Source organism: Penaeus chinensis, chromosome 6 (genome assembly GCF_019202785.1).
Source record: "Penaeus chinensis breed Huanghai No. 1 chromosome 6, ASM1920278v2, whole genome shotgun sequence".
In the NCBI taxonomy this organism is placed as follows: Eukaryota; Metazoa; Arthropoda; class Malacostraca; order Decapoda; family Penaeidae; genus Penaeus; species Penaeus chinensis.
In genome coordinates this window covers 24658470-24683469 of record NC_061824.1, presented here as the reverse complement: position 1 = coordinate 24683469, position 25000 = coordinate 24658470, and the positions used below count along the sequence as shown (strand labels likewise).

The following is a 25000-nucleotide window of genomic DNA, read 5'->3' as shown; positions in this document are numbered from 1 at the left end:
CAAAGTATTTCTATGAGGTATAACTTTAAATTTTCCGTAGGATAGCTTTTCCTGTATTTTCTTATATATAATCCTGGTTCCTCCGTTTTTTATATAAATACTGGAGGTATACCCTGTCGCAGAAGGCTGAAACTGGTATTGTGTTGCATGGAAACGATTGCTGATGACAAGGAACATACAAGCAGGTAGCTCTACTTCCAATTAGTCTATTGAACCCGAAAATGAAATAGTCAAACAGTATTCTGACGACTGTGATTGATAAGGACCTCTTCCTTATCATAAATAAAACAGAGGAATTTTTGTTTTACTTCTGGAAAGTCTAACAATATTGAGTAAATTATACCAAAATTGTGTATCTACCGATATCTGACATCTCACTTTGCATGTTCATTGGCTAAACGTGGTGACATCATTAGCCCTGCCTATTTGACCCCAACAATTTGAACAATATTTATGGTAAGTGTTTTTTATTTTCTTTGAAAATGGTTCAATAATAACAATGGCAAATATATAGATATATATGCATATATATAATATATATATATCAAAAAAGAAACCAAGAAAAAAGAAAAACATTTGCAATGACTAAAGGTAATGAGGCAGGGTTTAGCTAATAAGTTAACTAGGATTTTCATCAATATGGAATGGGTCTACCTGTATAAAGATACCTTGGCTGATGAAGTAAACAAATCAACAATAAGAAAATAATTACATTCTAGTATCTAGTAGAAATCAAGCCTTGTAAAGCACTTCGACCTTACGAAAGCACTACAGTTCAAAGAGTTCTATTCGTGTTTGGGCTAAGATTGGGATTTATCTAACTAGATTAAAGACAGAAAATTATTTTTTCAAGAGCACCCGTAGAGTTCCCTATGCCTAGATATTGTGTGGAGACAGAAAAAATGGTGTCCCTTTTTCTATCATCACACATATGATGAGGATTGGCGCGTCTTCTGCTGGCTATGCTGTTTTTTTTTTTTTTTTTTTTTTTTTCTTGGTAAAGGGAGTCGTTGTTATGGCGCCAGTGCAACGAAAAGAGGAGAACAAATGGAAGCATATATACTGCGTGTGATGTGTCATGGAAGCTTATGCTAATTTTTTTTTCACAGGAGAAGGAAATGCGTCACAGGGAATAAACACAGTCACCTGAACAAATATGGCTGCTATTCTTCTTTACATAAGGTGACTTACAATGGATATTATCTTACACAAGACATTGATAATGCTCCCTCTGACATCAGTAAGGGAAAGGAAAATGAGAAATTCGAGACTAGCCTAAGGACCATATGCTCAAAGACTTAAAATAAATCACAGAAACGTTTCAAAGATATTGCGGTGATCCTGCTGGCTAAACCTCCTGTCTCATCAAGTATTATGAGTGCAGCTAAAGAAGAAAACGGAAAAAAAGCTATCAATTATATATATATGTGTGTGTGTGTGTGTGTGTGTGGATGTGTGTGTGTGTGTGTGTGTGTGCGTATACATATGTATGAATGTACATGTGTGTGTTATATGTTTTGTGTGTGTGCGCGCGCGCGCGCGCGCGTGTGTGTGTGTTTGTTAATATATTTTTAATATGAAGGGATTATGGAAGACTTTGAATTATAATAGTTAGCATACGATAAAAGATTTTGAAACAGAACGAAAATGGCCGAAATTATGCGCATGTCAGAGCTGAGAAGAAAAAAGTATTTGAACAGTTGTTAATTCTTTATTGAAAAATAAAAAGATGATTACCTGCCCATTTACAAGATCACTCCGCAATCACACGAAATATGTTACCTTGTTTTTTTCTTCTTGCTGCGCTCTTTTTGTAGCATTTTTCAATATAATTTTAGGTTGGTAACAATTACTTTATGTTTCTCTGATATCTCAGACTTACATGGATACATATGATCTCAATAATTATCTCTGAACCTAAGATCTCAGTTTTATACAAAAATATATGTAGTCAGCTTCCACTTTTTCATCCTTGCCCTTCTTTTTAGTTATTGTGATTACTTAATATCTGATAATTATATAAAATTTATTTCCTATTAAATTATTATACATTATTATAAAGAGATTGTTTAACCTACGATTTTTTCAGTTAAAACTTTTTATTTCAATTATTTTCTTAATGCAGCTCTCAGTTTTAATGTATTATATTAGTCACTTAAATAAAGAAGAAAAAGTATCGTGTACTATCGTGGTTTTCACATTGCTGTTTGTCTGAAGTTGGAGAATTTACTGATGGACTTGTTTGTATTACTGAGGTTCTATTATGACCTCATAACTCAAATATTATCTCTTAATTATAAGATTTTAACTGTAGAATAATTGCCAAATAATGTCGCCTTGTATTAATAACTTTACTATTGATCAATCTATAAAATATAATGTCGATCGTTATTTACAGTTCTGTTTCACTGATGATGGGTGAAGTTAACCCGAAACGTTTGAAGAAATATTGTTTTGTTAAAATTAAACTGAAGAACTTCAATGCGTTAGTTTGTTGTCAACCTCTTAAGAATGTTATTTCTAGCAATGTTCGTTATCAAGTTTATATTACTTCTCTGCTTCCCTCTAGGAAGTTCCATAGCTTCAGTCGTATGTATGTATATATATATACATATATATTTACGTTTATATATGTGTGCGTGTGTGTTTGTGTATATATGTATATTTGTGTGTGTGCATAAAGTTCATAAGCCCCATCTCCCTTATTTCATAACATACCAACTAAAACTACTGAAATAAAGAAAACAGGGCATATAAGCGATGCAGCGCTTTATTATGTTATCAATCATCACACACACCCGAAGCTCTTCAGTTCCATGGTCTAAAATAAGTTCATATTTAGATCTTGTTTCACTTCTACCTATTGCGGGTGTGCTTCCTTACGGACAGATGTTCCGGATGGTAAATTAGAGAGAACACTGGTTCTTGTACAGATTGTTGATCTGGTTGGCGTCGGACTGAGCCATCTGGAATTTATCGTAGGCTTCAGTGAGGATCACGTTGGGGTCAGTGGGGACGATGGTTTCAGCAATGCCCCACTGGACGGAGAAGGCGTAGGTGCCGTAGTGCATGATGCTCTCGTAGTTGTAGCCCTCGCCGACGTACTGCCAGTAGGTGTCCTTGTTGAACTGAGACTCCATGCCTGCCGAAGGAGATTATGGTGTCTTAATATATATATATATATATATATATATATATACATATACATGTACATATATATGTGTGTGTGTGTGTGTGTATATACATATATATATACATATATACATATATATATATATATATATATATATATATATATATGTGTGTGTGTGTGTGTGTGTGTGTGTGTGTGTGTGTTTGTGTGTGTGTAAATAGATAGATATATATATGTGTAAATGTATACTGTATACATACCTTGGCGTGATAGATACACACCCTGAGGCTAATTTTCTTGAGGGGTACCCTAATGGGACTGTTATAAATATACATATCTTTGTTGAACAAATATGTATGACAGAAAAAACAACATTTGTTTACTTTTTTGCCTATGCAAAAAATGATTTCACAAAATAACTACACTTCTTGCAGACGAGCGAATGCCCTTCCCTTAGCGAAGCCATTGTATATTTACTATATATATCTAAAACTGACTTGCAATTTGATCCTAAACGTCAGTTCGCTTCTCACCTGGCTGGACATTTTCGTAGTGAATAGTGACATAGTAGTCGCGGTCGTTGCGGCAGTGCTCGTGGTAGAAGCCAATGGCGTGCATGAGCTCGTGGATGGCCGTGCCCTTGTAGATGCAACCGTTGGAGTCCAAGGAGACCCTCTGCTTGCCTCCGATGGTGCCCACGTACGACCAGCATCTACATGAGGCCAAAAGGATTGTCAGTGGTTCGGCCTGATCTCTTACTCCTTGCAAATGATATCCATGTAACGAATGCTGCAAGGGCACGTAATAAAGAATCCAAGGTAACGAAATAAATGAATTTTCCGTCCTAATTTACCCGCTGTCATTAGTGACGATCTCGATGTAGTTGGCCTGAGTGGTCCTCTCGATGAAGCGGATGCAGGTGCGAGCGTGGAAGTCGTCCATGGCGGAAAGGATGAGGGACCTCTGGTAGCTGTCTGGAGAAATATTGAAAATCGTCCATCTGAATTTATCCAAGCAAAATTACGCTCACTGAGCATATCTGAACAAATGGCCTAATATTAGACGCACGCGAAATATCTTGTTATAGGCTTAACTAGAAGGAAAAATTGTCTTCAATTTGATTTTACGTATAAATTGTATATACACATTTTTCAGGCCAAGTGGACATAAAAAAATCATCACTTACTGACAGAACTTCCGAACACATAGGGAACGACGCCGCCTGACCACAGGTATTGCTCTCCAAGGATGGCAGCTCGTTCCTTCTGCTCATAGTAACCGTGCAAGGATAACCAGATGAGTAATTAGTAAGAAGGATATGCAAAATGTGTTTAGAGTTTTATATATATATATATATATATATATATATATATATATATATACAACGTTAATATGTGATTTAATTACAGTCTACTTTCGGCAAATCCCATAAACGCCGCATCTTACTCCTGGCTCCTGGCCTGCGATACCCTTGATGTCACCCTGGAAGAGGTGAGGGTTATACATGGCCTGCGCCGCACGAGGGACGGTGGGCGTCGCACCGGCCACGGCCACAACCGCAAGTAAAGCAACAAGCAGCCTGTAATGAAACAGAATATGTCTAAAGAAGAAGTTCCGTGAGCAAAGAAAGTTTACAAAGTCTATGTTATGTGCAGTGTGTTACAGAATCCCACTCTCCTTGTCTGAAACTTACATGCTGAAGTTGTAAATTGAAGGAGTTAAAGAGGTGAAGTGTGGTATTGATGTTCTTCGTCTTTTATATATAAATGGTAACTTGTTATCGCTGTACACTTTTTTTTATTCTTCGTGAGCCCTCCACCTGCTACTTTCCAATGATAATCCTCTTCGAACTATAGCAGCAGGTTGGAAATTCCAAGAATTTTTTTCTTCTAATATACATACAGTACATGCAACGGATTGATTATATATATATATATTAATAAACAAATAAATAAATAGATAGAGAAGTAAATTAATAATTCATCATCATGAACACACACCCGTGTGTGTGTGTGTGTGTAGACATATATATGTATGTATGTGTGTGTGTATACATACATATATATATACATATATATATCCATATCTACATATATATATACATATATACATATATATACATATATACACACACACACATATATATATATATACACAATTGATATATGGGTTCGAATACTTGTTTTCGAATTCCTCTGATTAATGTGGTATTGATGTATTATTTCGTAATATACCTTTTATGTGAAATGAAAATACAGATCATACAGTAGACAGGATTTCTTGTTAAATATGTATATATATATATATATATATATATATATATATATACACACATATATACCACCATTATGGAATCCAGGTGGATTCCGAAACTGTTGTCTCACTTTCAATACATCTAGTTTTACAAAGTGTTTTTTTCTACCATATATATATATCTATATATATATATATTTATATGTATATATGATAATGGTGGTAATAATAATAGTAATGATAATAATGATAATAATTATAATAATAACAATAATAATAATAATAATCATAATGATAATAATAGTAATAATAATTATAATAATAATAATAATAATAATAGTAATAATAATAATGATAATGATAATGATAATCATCAATATCATCATCATAATCAGAATAATAATAATATTAACAATAAAAAATATAATACTGATAGTAATGATAATGATAATGATAATATTAATAATAATAATGATAATAATAATAATAATAATAATAATAATAATAACAATAATAATGATGATGATGATTATTATTATTATTATTATCATTATTATTATCATTATCATAATGATAATAATAATAGTAATGGTTATAATAATGATAATATTAATAGTAATGGTTATAATAATGATAATAATAATTTATGATATTAGCATAATAACACATATAATAACAAGGGTGATGATAATAATGATAATCATTATGATAATGATAACTAAAAATTGCAATAGTAGTGCTAACTAGAACGCTAGCCACAACAACAGCAAAAAATCAACAACAAGAATAACAATGATAATGAATGGTTAAAACAAATATATGTGCTAGACAGATAAGAAAAGATCATGCAATATTTGTTGGCCGTGGGTTGAGGTCTAAGGCAAGAGTGATCCCCTACACAGGGCCCCACGGCCGTATAATTCAACATTCCCGCGGGCCGGGCTTTCCCCAGAATCAGGTTCCCCCGCACTTTTCCGAATTATGAAAGTTTTGCGGGTGTTGCTCTCCCCGCGGGCCCCCGCTTAGTATTGGAACAAATGCATGGCAGATAGGGGCACCCTGCACCAATTACAGCCTCCGGGCTAGTACAGTGGTAACGTGCCGGCCTCTCATCCGAGGGGTCGGCGGTTCGCGCCCCGCCCAGACCCGAGAAGTTGCAATTGTCGCCTGGAAGTTACTGCTGTGGCTGGGCACCACAGCGGGTAAGGACAAAAGCCGAGTCAGCACCAGCTGACACACGTTAGCGAGTCGACATTAGTCGACACAGTCCGGGCTCCCCTCATTGGCATAGCCCGGGCGAAGCTCAGCTTCGGATATCGGACTTATCCTTATGCACCAATCCCCGCAATATGATTATTTAGAATATATTCATTTGAACTCGAATATTGTATCAAAATTATTTTTGAATGCTATTTGATATATAGCATACGGCTCTTATTTTACCGTATGACGTAATATATATATGTATATATATTTATATATATTTTTATAGACTAATGTTGACCCATTTTGGGAGGTCTGTACCGCATGAATGCTTCCCCATAGTTTTTGCTATGTTTTAGTACAGATAAGAAATTACAATGACTATCATATTTTAATGACTCATCCCCATAATATATATATATACATATATATATATATGTATGTGTGTATATGTGTGTGTGTGTATATATATATATATATATATATGTATATATATATATGCTCTTAATATATATATATATATATATATATATATATATATATGCAAATCCATATGTGAGTGTATATGCGTCCTAACGTACCCGCGGACCAAAGGCCCGAAGTTCCATTTATTGCATGTTTTGTTAATTTAAACTTTCATCTATGACATAAATTTCCATATATCACAAGACTCGTTAGATAGAGTGCAATAACGTAAATATATCGATGTTTGAGTTATAAACTTCAGTTTAAATTAACAAAACGCAATTTCGAGTAACTGGGTGCGTATACCTTCATATATGTAGGCCTATGTATATAACTAGACATACATAGGATTATACAATGTATACATGAATACAGACACACACACACAAACGTGTATGTGTGTGTGTGTGTGTGTGCGTGTGTGTGTGTGGATGTGTGTGCGTGCGTGCGTGCGTGTGAGTCCGTGCGTGCGTGTGTGTTTCGGGAATATTTTAGGTTATCATCCGTTGGCGGTGAAATTTCGACATCTTTCCAGTCTTTAAGTAGAACAAAATCAGCATCATTCAATGAGATTAAGATGAAATAAAACACCAAGACAGGAGAGTTGTCACGAGTCTGAGAATAAGAAATATGCAATACTGGCTGATTCATTAATAATGAAATATAGTAAGTGATCATCTGGGAAACCTTGGACTTTCCCATACGATCAAAGGTTTTGGGAGCGATTGTGAATATGACAGTTGTAAATGACAGTTGATATTCCAATAGTCGGCGCTGAGACTATTTTTCCCGAAAAGATGACTTTTCGGGATGTAAATCGTAATTAAGCCAGCATTAGGCGTACCAACTGCGGCGCGCGGGATGCATCAGGCAGAAGTCCCCAAGGAAGGGGCTTGCCCGAGCGGATTAATAATACGGATTGCGAATACGGTCTCCCGCACCCTTCCCTGGGGACTGAATTGCGGGGCCCGTACCAGCGTTTTAATAATACGGTCAGCAGTCCCCGTCTCCAAAGCCCCCTCCCCCCACGACAATAGCGAGCAAGAGGGTAATGATAATCAAATTATTCATAAATGCGGTTTAGGAAGGGAATCTGAACACATGTTGCTCCAGCCACAACATGAGTTTTTAATTATTTTAAAGAAAATTTGTCGTCTTTTATGAATATTACTGATATTTCTGATTTCATGTCATCTAAAGGAGTCTGGTAGAAACAGAATAAGAGTCCCTTAAGAGGTGGCTACAAACTATCCACAAGTATGTTATTCGCCTTGCATATTCATAATGCATCTGCTCCACCGTAGGAAATTAATATGCTATTCCTGAAAACAAGCGAAAAACTAAGCAAAAATATAAAATATATATTAATAACCGATCAGCAAGGCGAATCAAATTAGTGTATATCCACGGAAACATAGACCAGTAAATATTAATAATGAACGGAAGCACAACGCATGCCTTAATCCATTGATTGTACCTAGTTTTTTTCATACCGTGTATAACCGTGTATAACAAAACTAGAAAAGCTATGAATGAGAATGAAATTCTTCACAGTATAAGACATGTACTTGACCGGTTTCGATTATATCTTCGGCAAAAATACGGCGAGATTAAAAAGCATATATATAAATCATTTATAAGCTAAGAACCGCCTGACATCCGTCACCAATCGCTCGTAACCTGTATGATTGTTGTCGCGACCTTGGGTAATTTGATGCTGGCGGATACATCTATATGACCCTGTAGCTTCCATTATTTTTGGTTTTGGTTTATTCAGTCCTCCATGGATCACTTCTCCTTTCAATTCTGTAGATCTGCTTCATCTACGGGCTCCGCCATGACGTTGAGAGTTCTGTGTTGACGTCAGCACGTTGTTCGCTGATCAAGGGGCAGGTCACACACACACACACACACACACACACACACACACACACACACACATACATACACACACATACACACACACACACACACACACGCGCGCGCGCGCGCGCGCGCATATGCATATAGGTATATGTGTGTATATGTATATATATATAATTTATATATATACATATATATATATATTTATGGACCGTATTCATGTTGACAAAGGTAGAAATAGTATGAATGTTATTTCACAGGTTATACAAGCAAAATAAAAGGAGGGGGGTGAATCTCCCTGGGAACTCCTGTTATTGAAACTGATGGGGTTTGCCACTCTTTTTTCCTGCAAAGTTGAAATCATCGTCGATTTACATGTGCTTATGCTGCGTCGCCTGATTTTAAGGTTGGTGAGATTTTACACATCTGCGTGGTTTTAAAAATCCACGTGTGGAGACACTGACACAAAGTTTTTTTTTTTTTATCATTCTATCCATACCGTGCTCATATTTCTTTGTTTCTCTACAGCGTTCAAAAACCATCCTGTTGATTGTAATTGATCTTTACAACTTACTATATTTTCTTGTACCCTTTCTGTTCCACTGGGAATAACACGATTTCGTCTTAAATTTTAGGTCCTTGTAAGTTCTATCTACGATTATTAATATTAAGATCTTATACAAGTTAGGTAAACACGTGATTGGCCTATAATTCTTAGGTTTTGTCGTTCCCTCCGTCATAGGAAGCATATATGCCATTCCACGTTTGCAATGGAGGACATTCTTCTGTTTTTTTGCAGGATATTTGAATTGCAGCCAGCCAAATCTCCATGTAAGCATATGTCGTTTTCCAACGAATAATCTGGTATTTTATCTTTGTGATTTCCAGTTATTCGTTTTCTTTATTCCGTGTTAAGGATAAGTCCGATATACGAAGCTGAGCCTCGTCCGGCCTATGCCTATGAGGGGAGCCCGGCCTGTGTCGACTAATGCTGATTCGCTTACGTGTGTCAAACGGTGCTGACTCGTCTGAGCTAAGTCCTAACCCACCGTAGTGCCCAGCCACAGCAGTAACTTTCAGGCGACAATTGCAACGACCCCTCGGACGGGAGGCCGACACGTTACCACTATACTAGACCGGAGGCAAATTAAGTCAGCTACTTCATTGTAGCGTTAGTCACCCTCCCAAATTAGCCTCCAAAACTGTTCCGTTTCCTCAGAGGTCTGTAGCCTGTCAACGAATGTGTTGCCTTTCTAGCTCCCTGCAGTATTTCTTGGCGCCAGTTACAAGCGTTCTATTTAGTCTTTAAATAAAGTTTTCTACTATGCTCTAACCTCCAAACTCTGTGATTTTGCCTGCATTTGCTTGTATTAACATTTTCTTTAACAATACTATTGTCGTCGTTTTGAATTGCGCACTTTCTCCTGACCTCTTTTCTTTTTCTTTCAGAAATTCTGTTATTTGTAAGCACTGATAAATCGATTATTAATTCTCATATTTCTTTCCTGGTCTTTAATTTCCAAAACAACCGCTTTCTTTTCTAACTTTTTGCCATTGTTATCATTATTGTTATAATTATTATCATCATCATCATCATCACTATTATCATCTTTATTATCACATCGTTATCATTAGCATCAATATTACGGCCTTTTGTTTGGGGATGGCGGGGAGAGGGCAAAACTACTTGTTTGTTTACACACCTGCAGTTTTCCCAGCTGTTTCTGTTATCAAAGACCTTGGTTGTTATCACTGTAACGCGACGGGGGAGGTTGACGGAAAGGATACCTATATCCAGTTATTGTCTCAACGTCGTTTCAATTTCCACCGGGGAATTCAAAATCTAATTCCCTCGTTATCCCTCCCGGGCATACATGTGTACATCATATATGAATATATATATATATATATATATATATATATATGCATACGTACATGTGTACATCATATATGAATATATATATATATATATATATATATATATATACATACATATATATATATATATATATATATATATATGCATACGTACATGTGTACATCATATATGAATATGTATATATATATATGCATACGTACATGTGTGCATCACATATGAATATATATATATATTTTAACAGCCATTCATTCCACTGCAGGACATAGGCCTCTCTCAATTCACTATTGAGAGGTTATATGTGTCACCCTTGACTGATTGGATGCCCTTCTTAATCAACCGCGGTTCGGCGCGGCGGCGACTTCCCCTACGACACCTGCGTTTGACTTTTCAAGGCGATAAGACCCTTTTTTTCGGGCTCGAGCTAGCAGTCAGAGCGCAGGCATTTTTACGACCGCTGCGGCGGGGACTTGAACTCAAGGCCACGAGGATCGCAGTCCAGTGCTCTAACCACTGGACCATATATATGTGTATATATACATATATATGCATATATATATGTATATATATATGCTTTCGTATATGTGTAATCATATATACATACATACATACATATATATACACAAAAACAAACACACATATATACTGTGCATATATGGATATATATATACAAAAACAAACACACACATATATATATATATACAGTGCATATATAACTATTTTATTGTTTTCTATCTCTTCTTACTATTAATATACATATATATACATATATATATATACGTATACATATATATGTGTGTATATATACAATTTGTGTTTGTCTGTACGTATATATATACATATATATATATGTATGTGTGTGTGTGTGTTTGTATGCATGTATACATATATACATATATGTATATATACATATAAATATGGATATATATATATATATATATATATATATATATATATATATATATATATATAGTTCATCGCTCTGCTGACCACTTCTCCTTTTCCATCTACAGGAAGCCTATACATAGTGCTATGTACATACACTTCTCGTGCCATCCTCTCCACGTAAAGAGAGGTGCTGCCACCTCGCTGTTCCTCCGCGCCCTCCGCATCTGTGACCCCCACTTCATGGATGGATAGACTGACTTCCTGCGTCGTTCGTTCTCGAAGCGGAGCTACCCTTGTCATGTTCTCGACGTCGTACCTTCAACCACGAGTCCTCTCCTGTAGAGAATCCTTAACTGCCCGTCCTCAGTCTGCCCTATACCGAGGAGATCCACTGTCTCCGTCGCCCTCTTCACCCTCTTAACTGCAGATTGATCTTCCGCCAGGTGAACACTCTCCGTTGCAACCTGGTCCACACCAGTCTTCCCTCTACCCCGAAGGTTGGCTGTTCCTTATGCCTCCTGTGATAAGCAGTAATTGATTATTTAAAATCATCTGCCGCGTCAGCTATGGTCATTTGCGGCAAACACCTTGTTAGATTGAAATGTTAAAAAATGTAAAACGTTAAAGATCTATCAATAAATGTCTTATAAAGAACAATAAATATGATATTAAAAACAAAAACAAAGCATAAACATTATGCTCTGGACGTATAAAACTATTGCATATACATTATGCATATTACATTCTATCGAAAATGTTAGTCTCCCCAAGGAAACTAATAAGACCTTTTCTATGTCTCAATACATTTTTCAGTGAAAATGGGGGAGATAAGTCCATTCGTCTTTGGTCTAAGAATGTTGCACATCTTTCCACTACACATGCAACCGTTGATGGCTCTTGGCATCCCTCACAGCATGCTTCACTTTTAGCCATCATCGGCCCATGAGTCAGCCCTGTGTGTCCGATTCTTAGTCTTGTTAATACAACTTTTACTTATCGGTTGGGATGGATGCTGGTCGCCCAACTGCCAAGGTCATCTCTTATCTCTCGCAGTTTGTTCTCTTCATTTATCACGAAGACAGCTATTGATGCTGGGTTTCAAGTCAGTGTATGGGGGAGGAAAACAAGCATCACATTGCCGAGCGGCAGCTGCCTTGGCCATTCAATCAGTGCAAGCCATTCTTGAGCCTCCCTCACCACTGGATGTGATGAGTTTAAGCTCTTGACTGCTTGCAAGGCACTGCGAGAGTCACAGTGTATCACAATAAATGGTTCTTAGGATCTCTAGTCATCTTGACTGCTGCAAGGCTGGCAGGTAACTCTGCAGTGAAGATCGAGTCTGCCTTCTGCTCACTGCTGCAAAGCCCCCGCCATTTTCAGATTTCGAACCATCTGTATATATTGCATCTGATCCTTGGTACTTAGAAGTGTATTGAAGAAATCTCTCTCTGACTTCTGCTTCGGATCTCTCCTCTTTCCCAATTCCGATTAAATCTAGCACAACTTGATTGGTCCAAGGGAGGAATTGGAGAGTTCTAACTTCCAGAACCTTAGTAAGATTTAAATTAAGATCTTCCACAGGATTCCTCATTCTCCTACCAAAGGATCGGCTGTCCTCAAGGGGGTTGAACCCAATCTGGATGTAGGAGATCCCGGAATCCTTTGAAGTCTCGTGTAGTAAACCAGGTTCATGTAGTCCCGGTGTAATAAAAGAGGTGGTTCTGAAAGCCCCTGTATAGATTCTAAGAGCCTCGTTATGAACCAAATACAACATCCGGAGAACAGTGGGAGTTGCAGGTGAATAAGCCTCACATCCATAGTCAAGTTTAGTACGAATAAGCACTCGGTAAAGCCACAGAAATGTGTGATGTGCACCCCTAGACATGTGTGAAAGATCCGGCAAAATATTAAGCTCTTTTGTAGCTTTCACCTTTAACTGTTTGATGTGAGGCACCCATGCCTTGAGTCAAAAATTAGATCCAAGTACTTCACCTCTTGGACAGAATGCAGTGGGTTTGCTCCTGAATAAAGAGAAGGGGGAACTTTCCTCGTTTGTTGAAATGCATAGCCATGGTCTTGCTTGGAGAAAATTTTAACCCATGGCATGTTGCCCACTGCACAACCTGATTTATTGCAGTCTCCATGTGTTCTTCAACATCCTGTAAGCCTGCTCCTGAGCAGTACAGTAAAGTCATCCACATACAGATTACATGAGACAGCACTTGGAACCTATATGATGTCATTCATAGCAATGGAAAACAGCTGATTTTGCAGGTTGGAGAAACTGTTTCCCACCCGAACTCTAAACTTCCTGTCAGCAAGAAAGCTTTGTTTGAAGATAGGTAATGCTCCTCTTAAACCAATGTCATACAGCTTCATGAGTATGCCATGCTTCGAATGGTATCATAAGCTTTTTCAAGGTCAAAGAAGACTGTTAATGTGTGACGTCGCTGTGCGAAGGAATTTTGTATACATGTGTATATATATACATGTATACATTATATATGTATATATATGTGTGTGTATGTGTGTGTATAGCAGTTTCCATCCTCACAAGTGCAACAGTGATCGATCTCAATTTTCTAAACCTAAATTGTTATAGGGTCAGCACGTTTTCCTTTTCTAGTAGCCATGTCAACCTGAAATCTACCATTTTCTCTAGCAGCTTGTGAGAGAAATTGGTCTGTAATTCCCTGGTGTGGAAGCATCCTTGCCAGGTTTAGGGATGGGAATGATTATAGCCTCTTTCCATGTGGATAGCGCTGTGTTCTCCCTATAGATCCTATTGAAGCTCTCCGGTGAGATATCATTTGGTATGGAATATTGTCACTTCATGGGGCAGTCTTATGGCAGAGCTGCAAAGCAGAGTCCATCTCCTTGCACAAAAATGGCGAGGTGTATGGAAGTTCTGCTGCAGTCCTACTGAAGAACCATACTGGGTGTCATTCCTGATCAGCACAAAGAATGGAGAATTGGGCAGTGTAAGATACTCCAGAGGAAATCTCTGCCATGGATTTAGCTACCTCATTTGCATCTTTTTTGTCTGTGAGGATTATGTCATATATCTTCAGCGCAGGTGGTGACATGGATGTGCTCTTTCCAGTGATCTTAACACCTTGTCCTATACCCATGCTAACCCTCCTTTAGCACTCGCCTGGCCTTGGTTCAGGTCTTTTTATAATGGATCAAGGTTGATTACCTGTGGAACTAGTTTCCACAGGCTTCCTTTGGACAGGCTCAGGATTTCTTTGCCTGGCCGTTCCTGATCCTTTGGTTCAGGAGCATTCTGTCTAGCAGCAGAGGCCACTTTGGATGTGGTGGCAGCTGGGGTTGTCACCGTTGAGGCCTCTGGGGCCCTGCTTTATGGTTCCAGAGACCCCACTCTACGAGTCTTTTGAATAGGCTCAGGATTCCTTTGCCTCGGCAAAGGGCATACCTGAGCATTTGCTTCAGGGGCATTCTGCCTAGCAGCGGAGACCCCTGTAGATTTGTTGTCAGCTGGAGCTGTTACCATTGAGGCCTATGGAGCCTTGACTGATGGCTCCAAAGACCCCTTACTCCTACTCTGTTTCTGGTGGAACAACTCACCAGAGGCAGAGGCAGCATTTGAGGACTGAGGTTTAAAGGTAGTGATGCAAGAAGTATTGGAGGGCAAGGGGTGGTGGGAAGAAGGATGGGCTAGAACAGAGGCAAAGCACTTACCTGGCTGTGCAAAAAGCACACAGGCACGTTTCTCCTTTGTCCTTATTACCAGTACTTCTTTTTCAAATTTGGACCTTTTACATTTCTTTGAACAAGCTTCATGAGCTTCTCTGCAATGGTAACAGTATGTTGGACCTTGATAATCTGTTGTATGAGACTTTACACTTTAAATGGCAAGAGTTGGCTCCATCCCCATTACCCTGGTAGTGGAACCACCACATAGGGTTGGACATATATGGCTTTGCCATGCCAACTTAACTGATTCTGGAAGGACTAACATTTCAAAAGTTTGAAGGAGAGCTGGTTTTAACTGTTCCAAACCATAAATTTTCTTCTTAAAACGTTTTACTGCCATTACATTAAAATTCTTTAGTTCTAACAATTTCTCAGAATACCTCATCAGGTCTCCGGAAAATAATTCCCTTACATTGATTGAGTGTTTTGTGATATGAACATGAGACTTGAGCCGCAGGAATGTCCCATACCCATATGTGCATATCGCGCACTCATCACATCACTCTCATCTGGTGATGAAACCTCAACTATCAAGCTACCATCTCGCTGCAGGGTGATGCAAGGATCACATTGACACAACTCAATTATCTTCTGATGTACTTCAAAAATATCAAGATCCATGATTGATACACCATCAATGGTCGTCACTACTAGGTATTTGCTATATGATATACTTTCATATTTACCAAGTAAGATTTCCTTAATGAATTAAGAACTTTTCTCCTTACCTGGGAGCCATTATGTTTCCCATTCTTGCCCTTTGGAAGCTGGAAAGGTTTCAGAGGGATTGACCAAGGGAGTGTGTAGGTCATCAGGGAGAAAGCTAGTTCTTTGTAAATTTGTAGAAATCATATAAATTAGAATTCTTTATTTCCTCACCCCAACCCTCCCACCATGGAGTCCAACGAGGGGAAGCTATAGTTAGGACTAAAAGTCTCCCAACAGCCACAGGGGTAGTGAGGAAATATGTGCAGTCACTATTACAGTGCTGATGGCAGTCGCAGAACCTATGGACTACCAACTGGACAGTGCCTACTTGACCCTAAACATATTTGACTTAACCAGCCTTGATCAAGCCACCCATCTAACTAGAATAGAGGACCAAAGACGTATGTTGCTAGCTGCAGGGTGCAGCGTGCAGCATCACTCAACCTCCAGGACCCCTGTCTCCTAGTAATACAGGGTTCCCTGGTCCAAGATGGAATGAACCAGGGGTGGGTGCACCATCCCTTCTCATAGGGCTTGGGACACCAGGAACCCATTTTGTCTTATCCCTCACTGGTGACCCCTCCGGTATGGGTAGCACCCTGGTCCGGCTCACCACATCACTTGGACCTCAAGCCCCTCCACCACGGCAAGGCGGTTCCCATTAGAGGGGTGATAAGCAATACTTTGGCGAGAAAGGCGCACATATCACTAAGCGTTTGTCTCAACACAAGTACTCTGTATCCAAGGGACTCAACAACAACGCACTCTTTTGCCATCAGTGAGACACAGGCCATCAGACTGCTCAGCGGTGAGAATTGTCTTTCCTTCCACTGATGTTCATTCCTGTAGACTAATGGAATCTTCCTTAACTAAGCTAGTGCCTAATTACAGCCTGAACAGAGGCATTACTCCTGCCGATAGTCTCCTCGCCTCCCACATCCTTTGCCTTCTCCCCTATGCTTGCCACCCTACGCATAGTCCACTCAATCCTGCGACCTGACCTAACCTCCCTTCGCTTCCGTTCGTCTGTCCTCACCTACCCAGTGTTAATGTGTTCCCTCTCCTCTCCTCTTTAGACATGAGAAATGGAATCCAGGTGGATTTCGAAACTGTAGTCTCATTTTCAATAAATCTAGTTTTTTGCATTGTGGGTTTTTCTGGCATAGGATAAACACGGAAGAGTTTTTTCCATTATATATATATATGTATATATTTATGTATAAATATGTATATATATAGAACTGTAGTCTCACTTTAAATCTAGTTTTTGCAATGTGGGTTTTTCTATCATATATATATATATATATTTGTACATACTTATAAAAATAATATTTATTTAATAAAGTTACAGTTATGAAGGTAGAATTGTTACTTTTCAAAATAGTTATTTAAGTGTCTAATACAAAAGCGGATAGTTGACATATAATATCTCAATGACACTTGGGTTCACTTAATTTGTTTACATCCTCAAGCAGCTATTTTCTGGACTGACGGAAGTCAGGAAGCTAATCTCGATGTCTCGCGGATGTATGGATGTTTTGAGCATTTTTTTTCTGTTGGGAATTTTCTTCGGTCTTCTAAGGCGGGGATTTGCATCTGGTTTACGGATATGTAGATTGATCCATTATAATGCGCATTGATCTTTTCTGGAGTCTGTCTAATTAAAAATGTTAAAGTTGGTAATGGACAAATGGGGAAGTGGTGCTGCTTATTCACAAATTGGTCGAATGAAAGCCGTCCATATGCGGAGTAGATCATCCTTGGATGGACCGAAGGCTTTTAATTTTTATAGCATGAGAAACGTTTTTCCGCATTTTAAGATCAATTTTTTTGTATTACCAAACAACTTTAGATCATCACTTATCACTATACCTAAGCTCGTTATCTATTTTCAGAGCACTATAACAGTCATCTAATTTGTTGAACTCAATTTTTATTTCTGTGCACTTCTTGGTGTTGATTAACATTTTGTTTGATGATGCCCATTCTGACACGGTTGAGTGCGTCTTGTAACAAGATGTTGCCTTGTTCTAGTTTGTGTGTGTGTGTGTGTGTGTGTGTGTGTGTGTGTGTGTGTGTGTGTGTGTGTGTGTGTGTGTGTGTGTGTGTGTGTGTGTGCAAGTGTCATGTCATCCACAGATTTGTAGATCTTTGCGTGTAGAATATTAGCCTCATTAACCATTATCAGGAACAATAATGGGCCGAGGACCGTTTCTTAAGGGATACCTGAGTGAAATTCAATCTCATCGGATGTTTGGTTTGGATGTTTGGAAGCAGAAGTTGATGGAGGAGATCCATTTCACCCAGCCCTCGTGAAATCCCATAGAAATCTTTTTCTTTATTATTGTTACTGTGGTATGGTTGAATTCTTTCTGCAGGTCGATGGTGATGGAGGTCACCTCCAATCGCTTGTCTACAGTTGATGTGATGTAATTGATGAGGTCAACCAGGTAGTGGACAGCGGAACTTCCTTTGATGTAATTTGGGGATAAATGCCTTCCAAAGATTATTAGCAATTATTCTCTTGAGTATTTTCCACGAAATAGTAGTTAAACATTAGGAGGATTTGTTTCGGAAATTTTGACTGATGGCACACTTATATAGGTCAGTTAAGGAGCTATTAAAGCTCGGGAACGAATGCTCATAGTAATATTGGCGGGATGTCATCAGGGCTAGTTACTTTTTGCTATCCTTTTTAAATTTTCGTATTCGCTTACAATTACCTGTAAAGGGCGCATGGGTAAGTGAATTGGCAACTCTGTTTTTTGTAGTAGCTTGTTGGTGTTAGCAAAGTGACAGTTGATGGTTAGCAATGTTTTCTGGCGAGACAGCAATCTCGCTGATGTGAGAGTTAACTGTCGCTTCTTTTGTTACCAATTATGTTCCTGTGGCTATACCATGACTTGGGGTTTTCTTCTCTGATTTTATCTATTATTTGTTTATGATAGTTTTCTTAGCCAGTCTTATTTCTTGTCTTACCTTTTTTGCAAAGTATTTTAATGCATCAATGTTCTTGTTTTGTAGGCGTTTTGTCTTGCCAGGATAAGGTCTTTAATCCTGTTGGTGACCCATGGTTTATCTTAATGGTGAGTGAATGTTCTTTTTAAGGGGAAGCAGTTGTCAACTTGATTCCAGACTGATTTATAATATAGTTGGTAGTTGGCATGTGTGTGTGTGTGTGTGTGTGTGTGTGTGTGTGTGTGTGTGTGTGTGTGTGTGTGTGTGTGTGTGTGTGTGTGTGTGTGTGTGTGTTTTGACCTTCTTGGGGTCAACGCTTAAAATTAGGAAATAAATCAAAATCATAATTAACGTCCAAATAAGGCCATCCAATGCGTTGGACTTTGTCTGATTACGTTATTAATACTCACAGATGCTGATTGGCTGGTGAATGCACTGCCAGGCATAAGGCGAGTTAGGGAAAAACTTTCAAACTTCTCATTCCACACAGTACACTCAAGTATCAACAGTGGCCGCCCGACTTATCCAGAGACTCTTTCTCTCATTCTATCTCCTTGTCTCTTATTCTATCTCTCTTTGTCGTTTTATTGTCATTTCTCTCATGGGGGGGGGGGGGGGGGGGGAGGCTGGTGAGTGAACTAAGCACATCCAGTTTCCGGAAAAAATAAATACAACAGAAACAAGGTGGGCCTCTAGTAATGAATGACAGGCTAGTTTTCAGGCCAAAAGGGCGGACTTTAAACGATGACGTAAAACAGCCCAATGCGTTGCCGAAACGCTGAACGGCTCTCCGACAGCTGCACCACCTGTTCTCCGTGGAAGGCCAAAGGAAAGCACTGCTACCGACAAGCTCCAGCAGCAAGGAGATTTCCAAACGAGAGAGCGGCTAGCAGCACAGCCACACCCCACGAAAGACGAAAGGGAAGTGGAGCAAGGCGTCGGCCGAGTAGGCAATGAGACTCCATAACAGTTCGAGCACGAAAGGAAAATATTGTTTTTTCATCTTCCTTTGGACAATAAGATGTCTGTACCATTTTTCTTAATTACAATACTATACAGTTTCTCCCTATAGTGGAATGAAGGCGGAAATTGTTTACAAAAATGAAATATACGAATGCTGTTTCCCTGGTGAAAAATTACCGCACAATTCAAAAATATGCCACGGCCCAAAATTGTCATTACATATATATATATATGTGTGTGTGTGTGTGTGTATGTGTGTGTGTATGTGTGTGTGTGTGTTTGTGTGTGTGTGTGTGTGTGTGTGTATGCATATATGTATATATAAGGTATATATGTATATATATATAATGTATGTATAAGCATATATACATACATACGTATATATATGTATATATACATACATATATATATCCTTTATATTCTATAACAGGTTTGCCACTTTGGTAATTTTATCAAATAAGAACAATGGGTACCCAATATTTGTAAAGAATTCTTTCAGAAAGTTAAATTCGTCATAAAAGTTGACCAGTTGCTACACAGATTATATGCTCGAGTCATTTGAGTTTTGGTGCATCATCAGTTTACTGATGATGGTGGTCTAGTTTATACCTTCGAAACGTCTATAATAAAGATGAAATTCTTCACGAGTGTGTTAGTCTACCTCTTCATACTATATATCCTTTGTTTTATTGTATCCTACCGCTACTGACTAAAAAACGCAAATAGTATATATATGTGTATATATATGTGTGTGTGTGTGTGTGTGAATGTGTATGTGTACACATACACATTATGTCTGTATGTCTGTGTGTGTGTGTATGTATATACATATATACAGATAGATAGATATAGATACAGATACAAATACATACATACATACATAGACGGATAGATAGTTATAGATATAGATGTAGATATTTATTAATATATGTGTGTGTGTGTGTGCGTTTGTATGTGTGTGCGTTTGTATTTGTGTGCGTCGCTTTTTTCTTTTATATATAGAATAAAATACATTCTTACTACTTAATTACTGCTGCTAATTTGTCAATATCAATTCTAACACTAATGACGATACTATTACCCAGGTATCGCCATCATCACCCGGGGATTGAGATTCGAAGGAAACCCCGAGAAAACCTAATTTTAACAAACCTAAATTTAATGTGAGTTGCATGACGCAACGGCCATAAAAAACATTTTTAACCAATTTCTTTTATTCTATAATCTAATGATAATAAACAGGTCTCATATTACAATGGGTTTAATATTAACAATAATGAATATAAAAAAATGGCAGGAATACTAAATCAATTTAGATCTACGGTTAACTTTAACTTTACACACTCCCTTTGCCAACTGGTTATAAATCAGTAATACTCATAAAGATAAATATAATAAAAAAGGACGAGATTGATATGCCCACGATTTTGACAGTCATGACAAGTGACTAGTACATGATGCATAGTTCTTATTTTACGTGCATTTCTTTCGCTATGTTACGACAGATGGCTCAAGTGAATCCTCGCGGATTGTGCTTGTCATTACCCTTATCTACTCTTATATCTTTTAGATACGGTTTGTAGTTCATGCTGGTCCTTGAAGACCTTTACTTACGCGTCCCTCGCTGATTTTCTTTACCTTTGTCAAAATTCACGAAAGTGAAAAAAAAAAACAAAATTAAATTAAAAACTAACATAAAAAACTGCAAATTTATATAAATCTGTGGCCTTTCTTTTTCTCTTATTATCTTGATCCTTAGGTGTATGATCTGGTTCACAGCAGTTGGACCGAAGATATCGACACAGCACCGAAGGAGGAACCTACTGCCTTGGGAGGCCGTGAGAAGAACATCAACGGAAGATCGCAAACCAGTTCGTCAGAGCAGGCATTAAGCCGCCCCAAGATGTAGTGCAAGGGTGCCGCTTGCCAGGATGCCCTTAGATCCACCGAAGGACCAGGAACTCGTCAGAGCAGTCGTTCCAGGATGTTTTGAAAAGGCACCGCCTACCTGGACGCCCGTAGATTCAGTTAAACTCCAGGAGCTCGTCAGTGCAGGTGTCAGTTTCCCTAAGATACCAGAAAAGGCGCCCCTGCCCGGACGCCCGTAGATCCAGATGAAGGCTATGCGGACGTCTAGACGAGCACACAGCCGAGAAAGACATGGACGAGATCTACGAGTACGTCTGGGCGAATATGCCGCTGAGTTAGACCTGGACGAGAACTACGAGGAAGTCGACGAATCGGAAGTCGAGGAGGACCTGAGTGGGACCTTCGTGTGGACGTCTAGAACGTTGGATTTCACCAAGGACCAGAAGAAAAAGAAGAGGACGACAAGGACGAGCAGCTACGAAGATGGATCGAGGAGAGTGCATGCGAGATCAAATGACCAACCAGTCAGGTCTAGACAGAAATGGTCACTCCTTGGGGCACATCAAATGGCGACTTGAGGACAAACCACAAGTAGGTGGCTGAGCTATATGGCATGTCAATGAGAAGATGAGCCATAGCTAAACACAGTGGGGGGTGGGACGTCGCTTCACTCCCCAAATAAAGAAGCAGATGTTTCCCAGCTGGTTTTCCATACCACGTTTCTGGCGGAGACTCGCCGCTTCATGCCTTAAGAAGATAGTTCACTCTCCGTCACTGTTTCGTCAGGACATCCGCCTCCGGCCCTCCGCGCCACCGCACTCAGGGCCTGCTCCCATATCATCGTATCTTCAATTACTTGTGACGTACTCGCCATCAATAAAGAGTTAAACCGTACCAAATCGTTGTCCAACCAGCCACTGTATTCAGACCCCACAGAGTTTTGCAACTTCTTTCACGATTTTCCTTTCCTACATTTTACCTTGATCTATCGTTTCTTTCCCAGTGAATTTCTTGACATAATCGGAATTATCTCCTTTGACTAATTCCGTTGTATCCACGCCAAAAAAAAAAAATAATAATAATAATAATAATAATAATAATAATAAAGGAAAAAGAAATATATAAAAATTGAGATTTTAGGTTGATGGAATCATGGCGTGTTGTTTTCCCACAAATTTTCCCCAACCTCTTTCTTTCTCTCTGCGTATGAGAGGAGAACAGAAACCTGTTTTAGTTATCACAATTCAATTCATATGAATTTACCATTTATATCAATTCGCTTATCAAGCACTACAACCTTCATTTTCCAAGCAAAACAAGATTTTTAATACTTGGCATTTAACTTACCTGCATGAGAGGAGAGCAGAAATCCGTCTGAAAAAACGGTTATCTGCTCACTCCCCCTATATATATATATATATATATATATATATATATATATATATATATATATATTATACATTATGTATATATATATATATTTTTTTTTTCGGCCATTCATTCCACTGCAGGACATTGGCCTCTCTCTATTTACTATTGAGAGGTTATTTGTCAGTGCCACCCTTGTCTAATTGGATGCCCTTCCTAATTGTCCGCGGTTCGGTGCGCGAACACTTGTGCCACGGCGGCGACTTCCCCTACGACACCTGCGTTTGACTTCTCAAGCCGTTTTCTCGGGCTCGAACGGCAGTCAGAGCGCAGGCATGTTTACGACTGCCGCGGCGAGGAATTGAACTCGGGACCACGAGGGTCGGACTCCAATGCTCTAAGCACTGGACCATCGAGGCAGTCCTCTATATCTACGACAGACTCACCCATCGCCGTATCTAGGTTTGATTTACTCAACTTTAGGAAATTCGAGCGTGGGCTCACACGCGCGCGTGTGATGTGCGTGCAGATTTAAATATATATACATACATGTGTGTGTGTGTGTGTGTGTGTGTATGTGTGTGCATTTTTTTCGGCTAGCCAATGCCAAAGTCGACATCGACTTATGGTGGCGGACTAATCCCCTGAGAAACGATCATGGATCAACCACCCCAATGTGTGTGTGTATATATATATATATATATATATATATATATACATATATATATACATACACATATATATATATATATATATATATATATAAATATATATATATATATATCTGTATGTATATATATATATGTATATATATGTATATATATGTATAAATATATATATATATATATATATATGTGTATGTATCTATATATGTATATATATATATATATATATATGTATATGTGTGTTGTATATATCTATGTATGTGTGTGTGCTTGTGTGTATGTATGTGTGTGTGTGTGTGTGTGTGTGTGTGTGTGTGTGTGTGTGTGTGTGTGTGTGTGTGTGTGTGTGTCTTCCTTCACTATTATAGCTGTAGAGGAAGCCGCTTGTGTGAAAAGTCCTGCTGTTGATATTTCGGCGAGTCTGGCTCAACTTTTCCGTTGCATTCCGTGTTTCTGCACTTTCCTTGGGTCGACCAAAATCTCTTTCTCTCTCTATTCCAGACCCTTAACGGGACTCCTACGAATACAGAAGTTATGGCTTCGGTACTGCGGTCAAGATGGAAAAAAATATATATTATATAGATAGGACTTGGTGAACGGTCGTGTCACAGATATGAACTGTGAAACTTACAGAGGGATATTGAATAGTGAAAAGTTTGGCATACAGATAAACGGCCGACTGGAGTCACGTCTTATCATAAGACATTTAGATAAAATCAAGGGCATCTTCACAGATTCCACCTTTCTCACGGATATAAGATGTTTGCACCGGTTCTCTGTCGTTCAGCGAATATATATCTTGCTGCGTCCAGTCGTTTGTGTACCCACTGTGCTTTACACCATGTGAGTAAGAACTAGCTTGTTTCTAATGATGCTGAAAGCACACTTATGTTTGTAAATAAATCTCCCCTGATCCCTTCGCTCTCAAATTGAATAGACTTTCATGTCCTGTATATTTATTGATTTAGTGGTGCCCCATATGATCTGAATAATTTTCCTTTCAGTTTTACCGAATTAATTAATTCATGATATACCCGATTTATGAATTTCAACCATGTAGTATGTCAACTG

At 38.5% G+C, this 25000-nt stretch overlaps 2 protein-coding genes across 2 annotated transcripts in view; one reads left to right on the top strand and one right to left on the bottom strand.

Annotated features, from left to right (window-relative positions):
- Positions 1 to 2754: 2754 nt before the first annotated feature.
- Positions 2755 to 4984, bottom strand: LOC125026426 (astacin-like). The gene is made up of 6 exons (XM_047614869.1): positions 4827 to 4984; positions 4580 to 4712; positions 4320 to 4398; positions 3987 to 4107; positions 3667 to 3845; positions 2755 to 3142 (listed from the first exon to the last, which is right to left on the bottom strand). Coding segments are annotated over exons 1-6 (750 nt in total). The 5' UTR covers positions 4829 to 4984; the 3' UTR covers positions 2755 to 2906.
- A 19689-nt stretch (positions 4985 to 24673) lies between these two features.
- LOC125026444 (astacin-like) overlaps positions 24674 to 25000 on the top strand; it is a 5112-nt gene continuing 4785 nt past the window's right edge. Inside the window, exon 1 of the mRNA XM_047614899.1 lies at positions 24674 to 24772. Within this exon, the coding sequence (XP_047470855.1) occupies positions 24771 to 24772 (2 nt within the window). The 5' untranslated portion in view covers positions 24674 to 24770. The remainder of the gene's footprint in view (positions 24773 to 25000) is intronic.

Bases quoted from the DNA above. Each gene is read 5' to 3' on its own strand.
- LOC125026426 (XM_047614869.1), bottom strand. The intron at 3,846-3,986 runs GTAAATTAGGAC...GGCCTCATGTAG, and splicing joins ATCGTCACTAATGACAGCGG to ATGCTGGTCGTACGTGGGCA. The intron at 3,143-3,666 runs GTGAGAAGCGAA...CTCCTTCGGCAG, and splicing joins CTACGAAAATGTCCAGCCAG to GCATGGAGTCTCAGTTCAAC.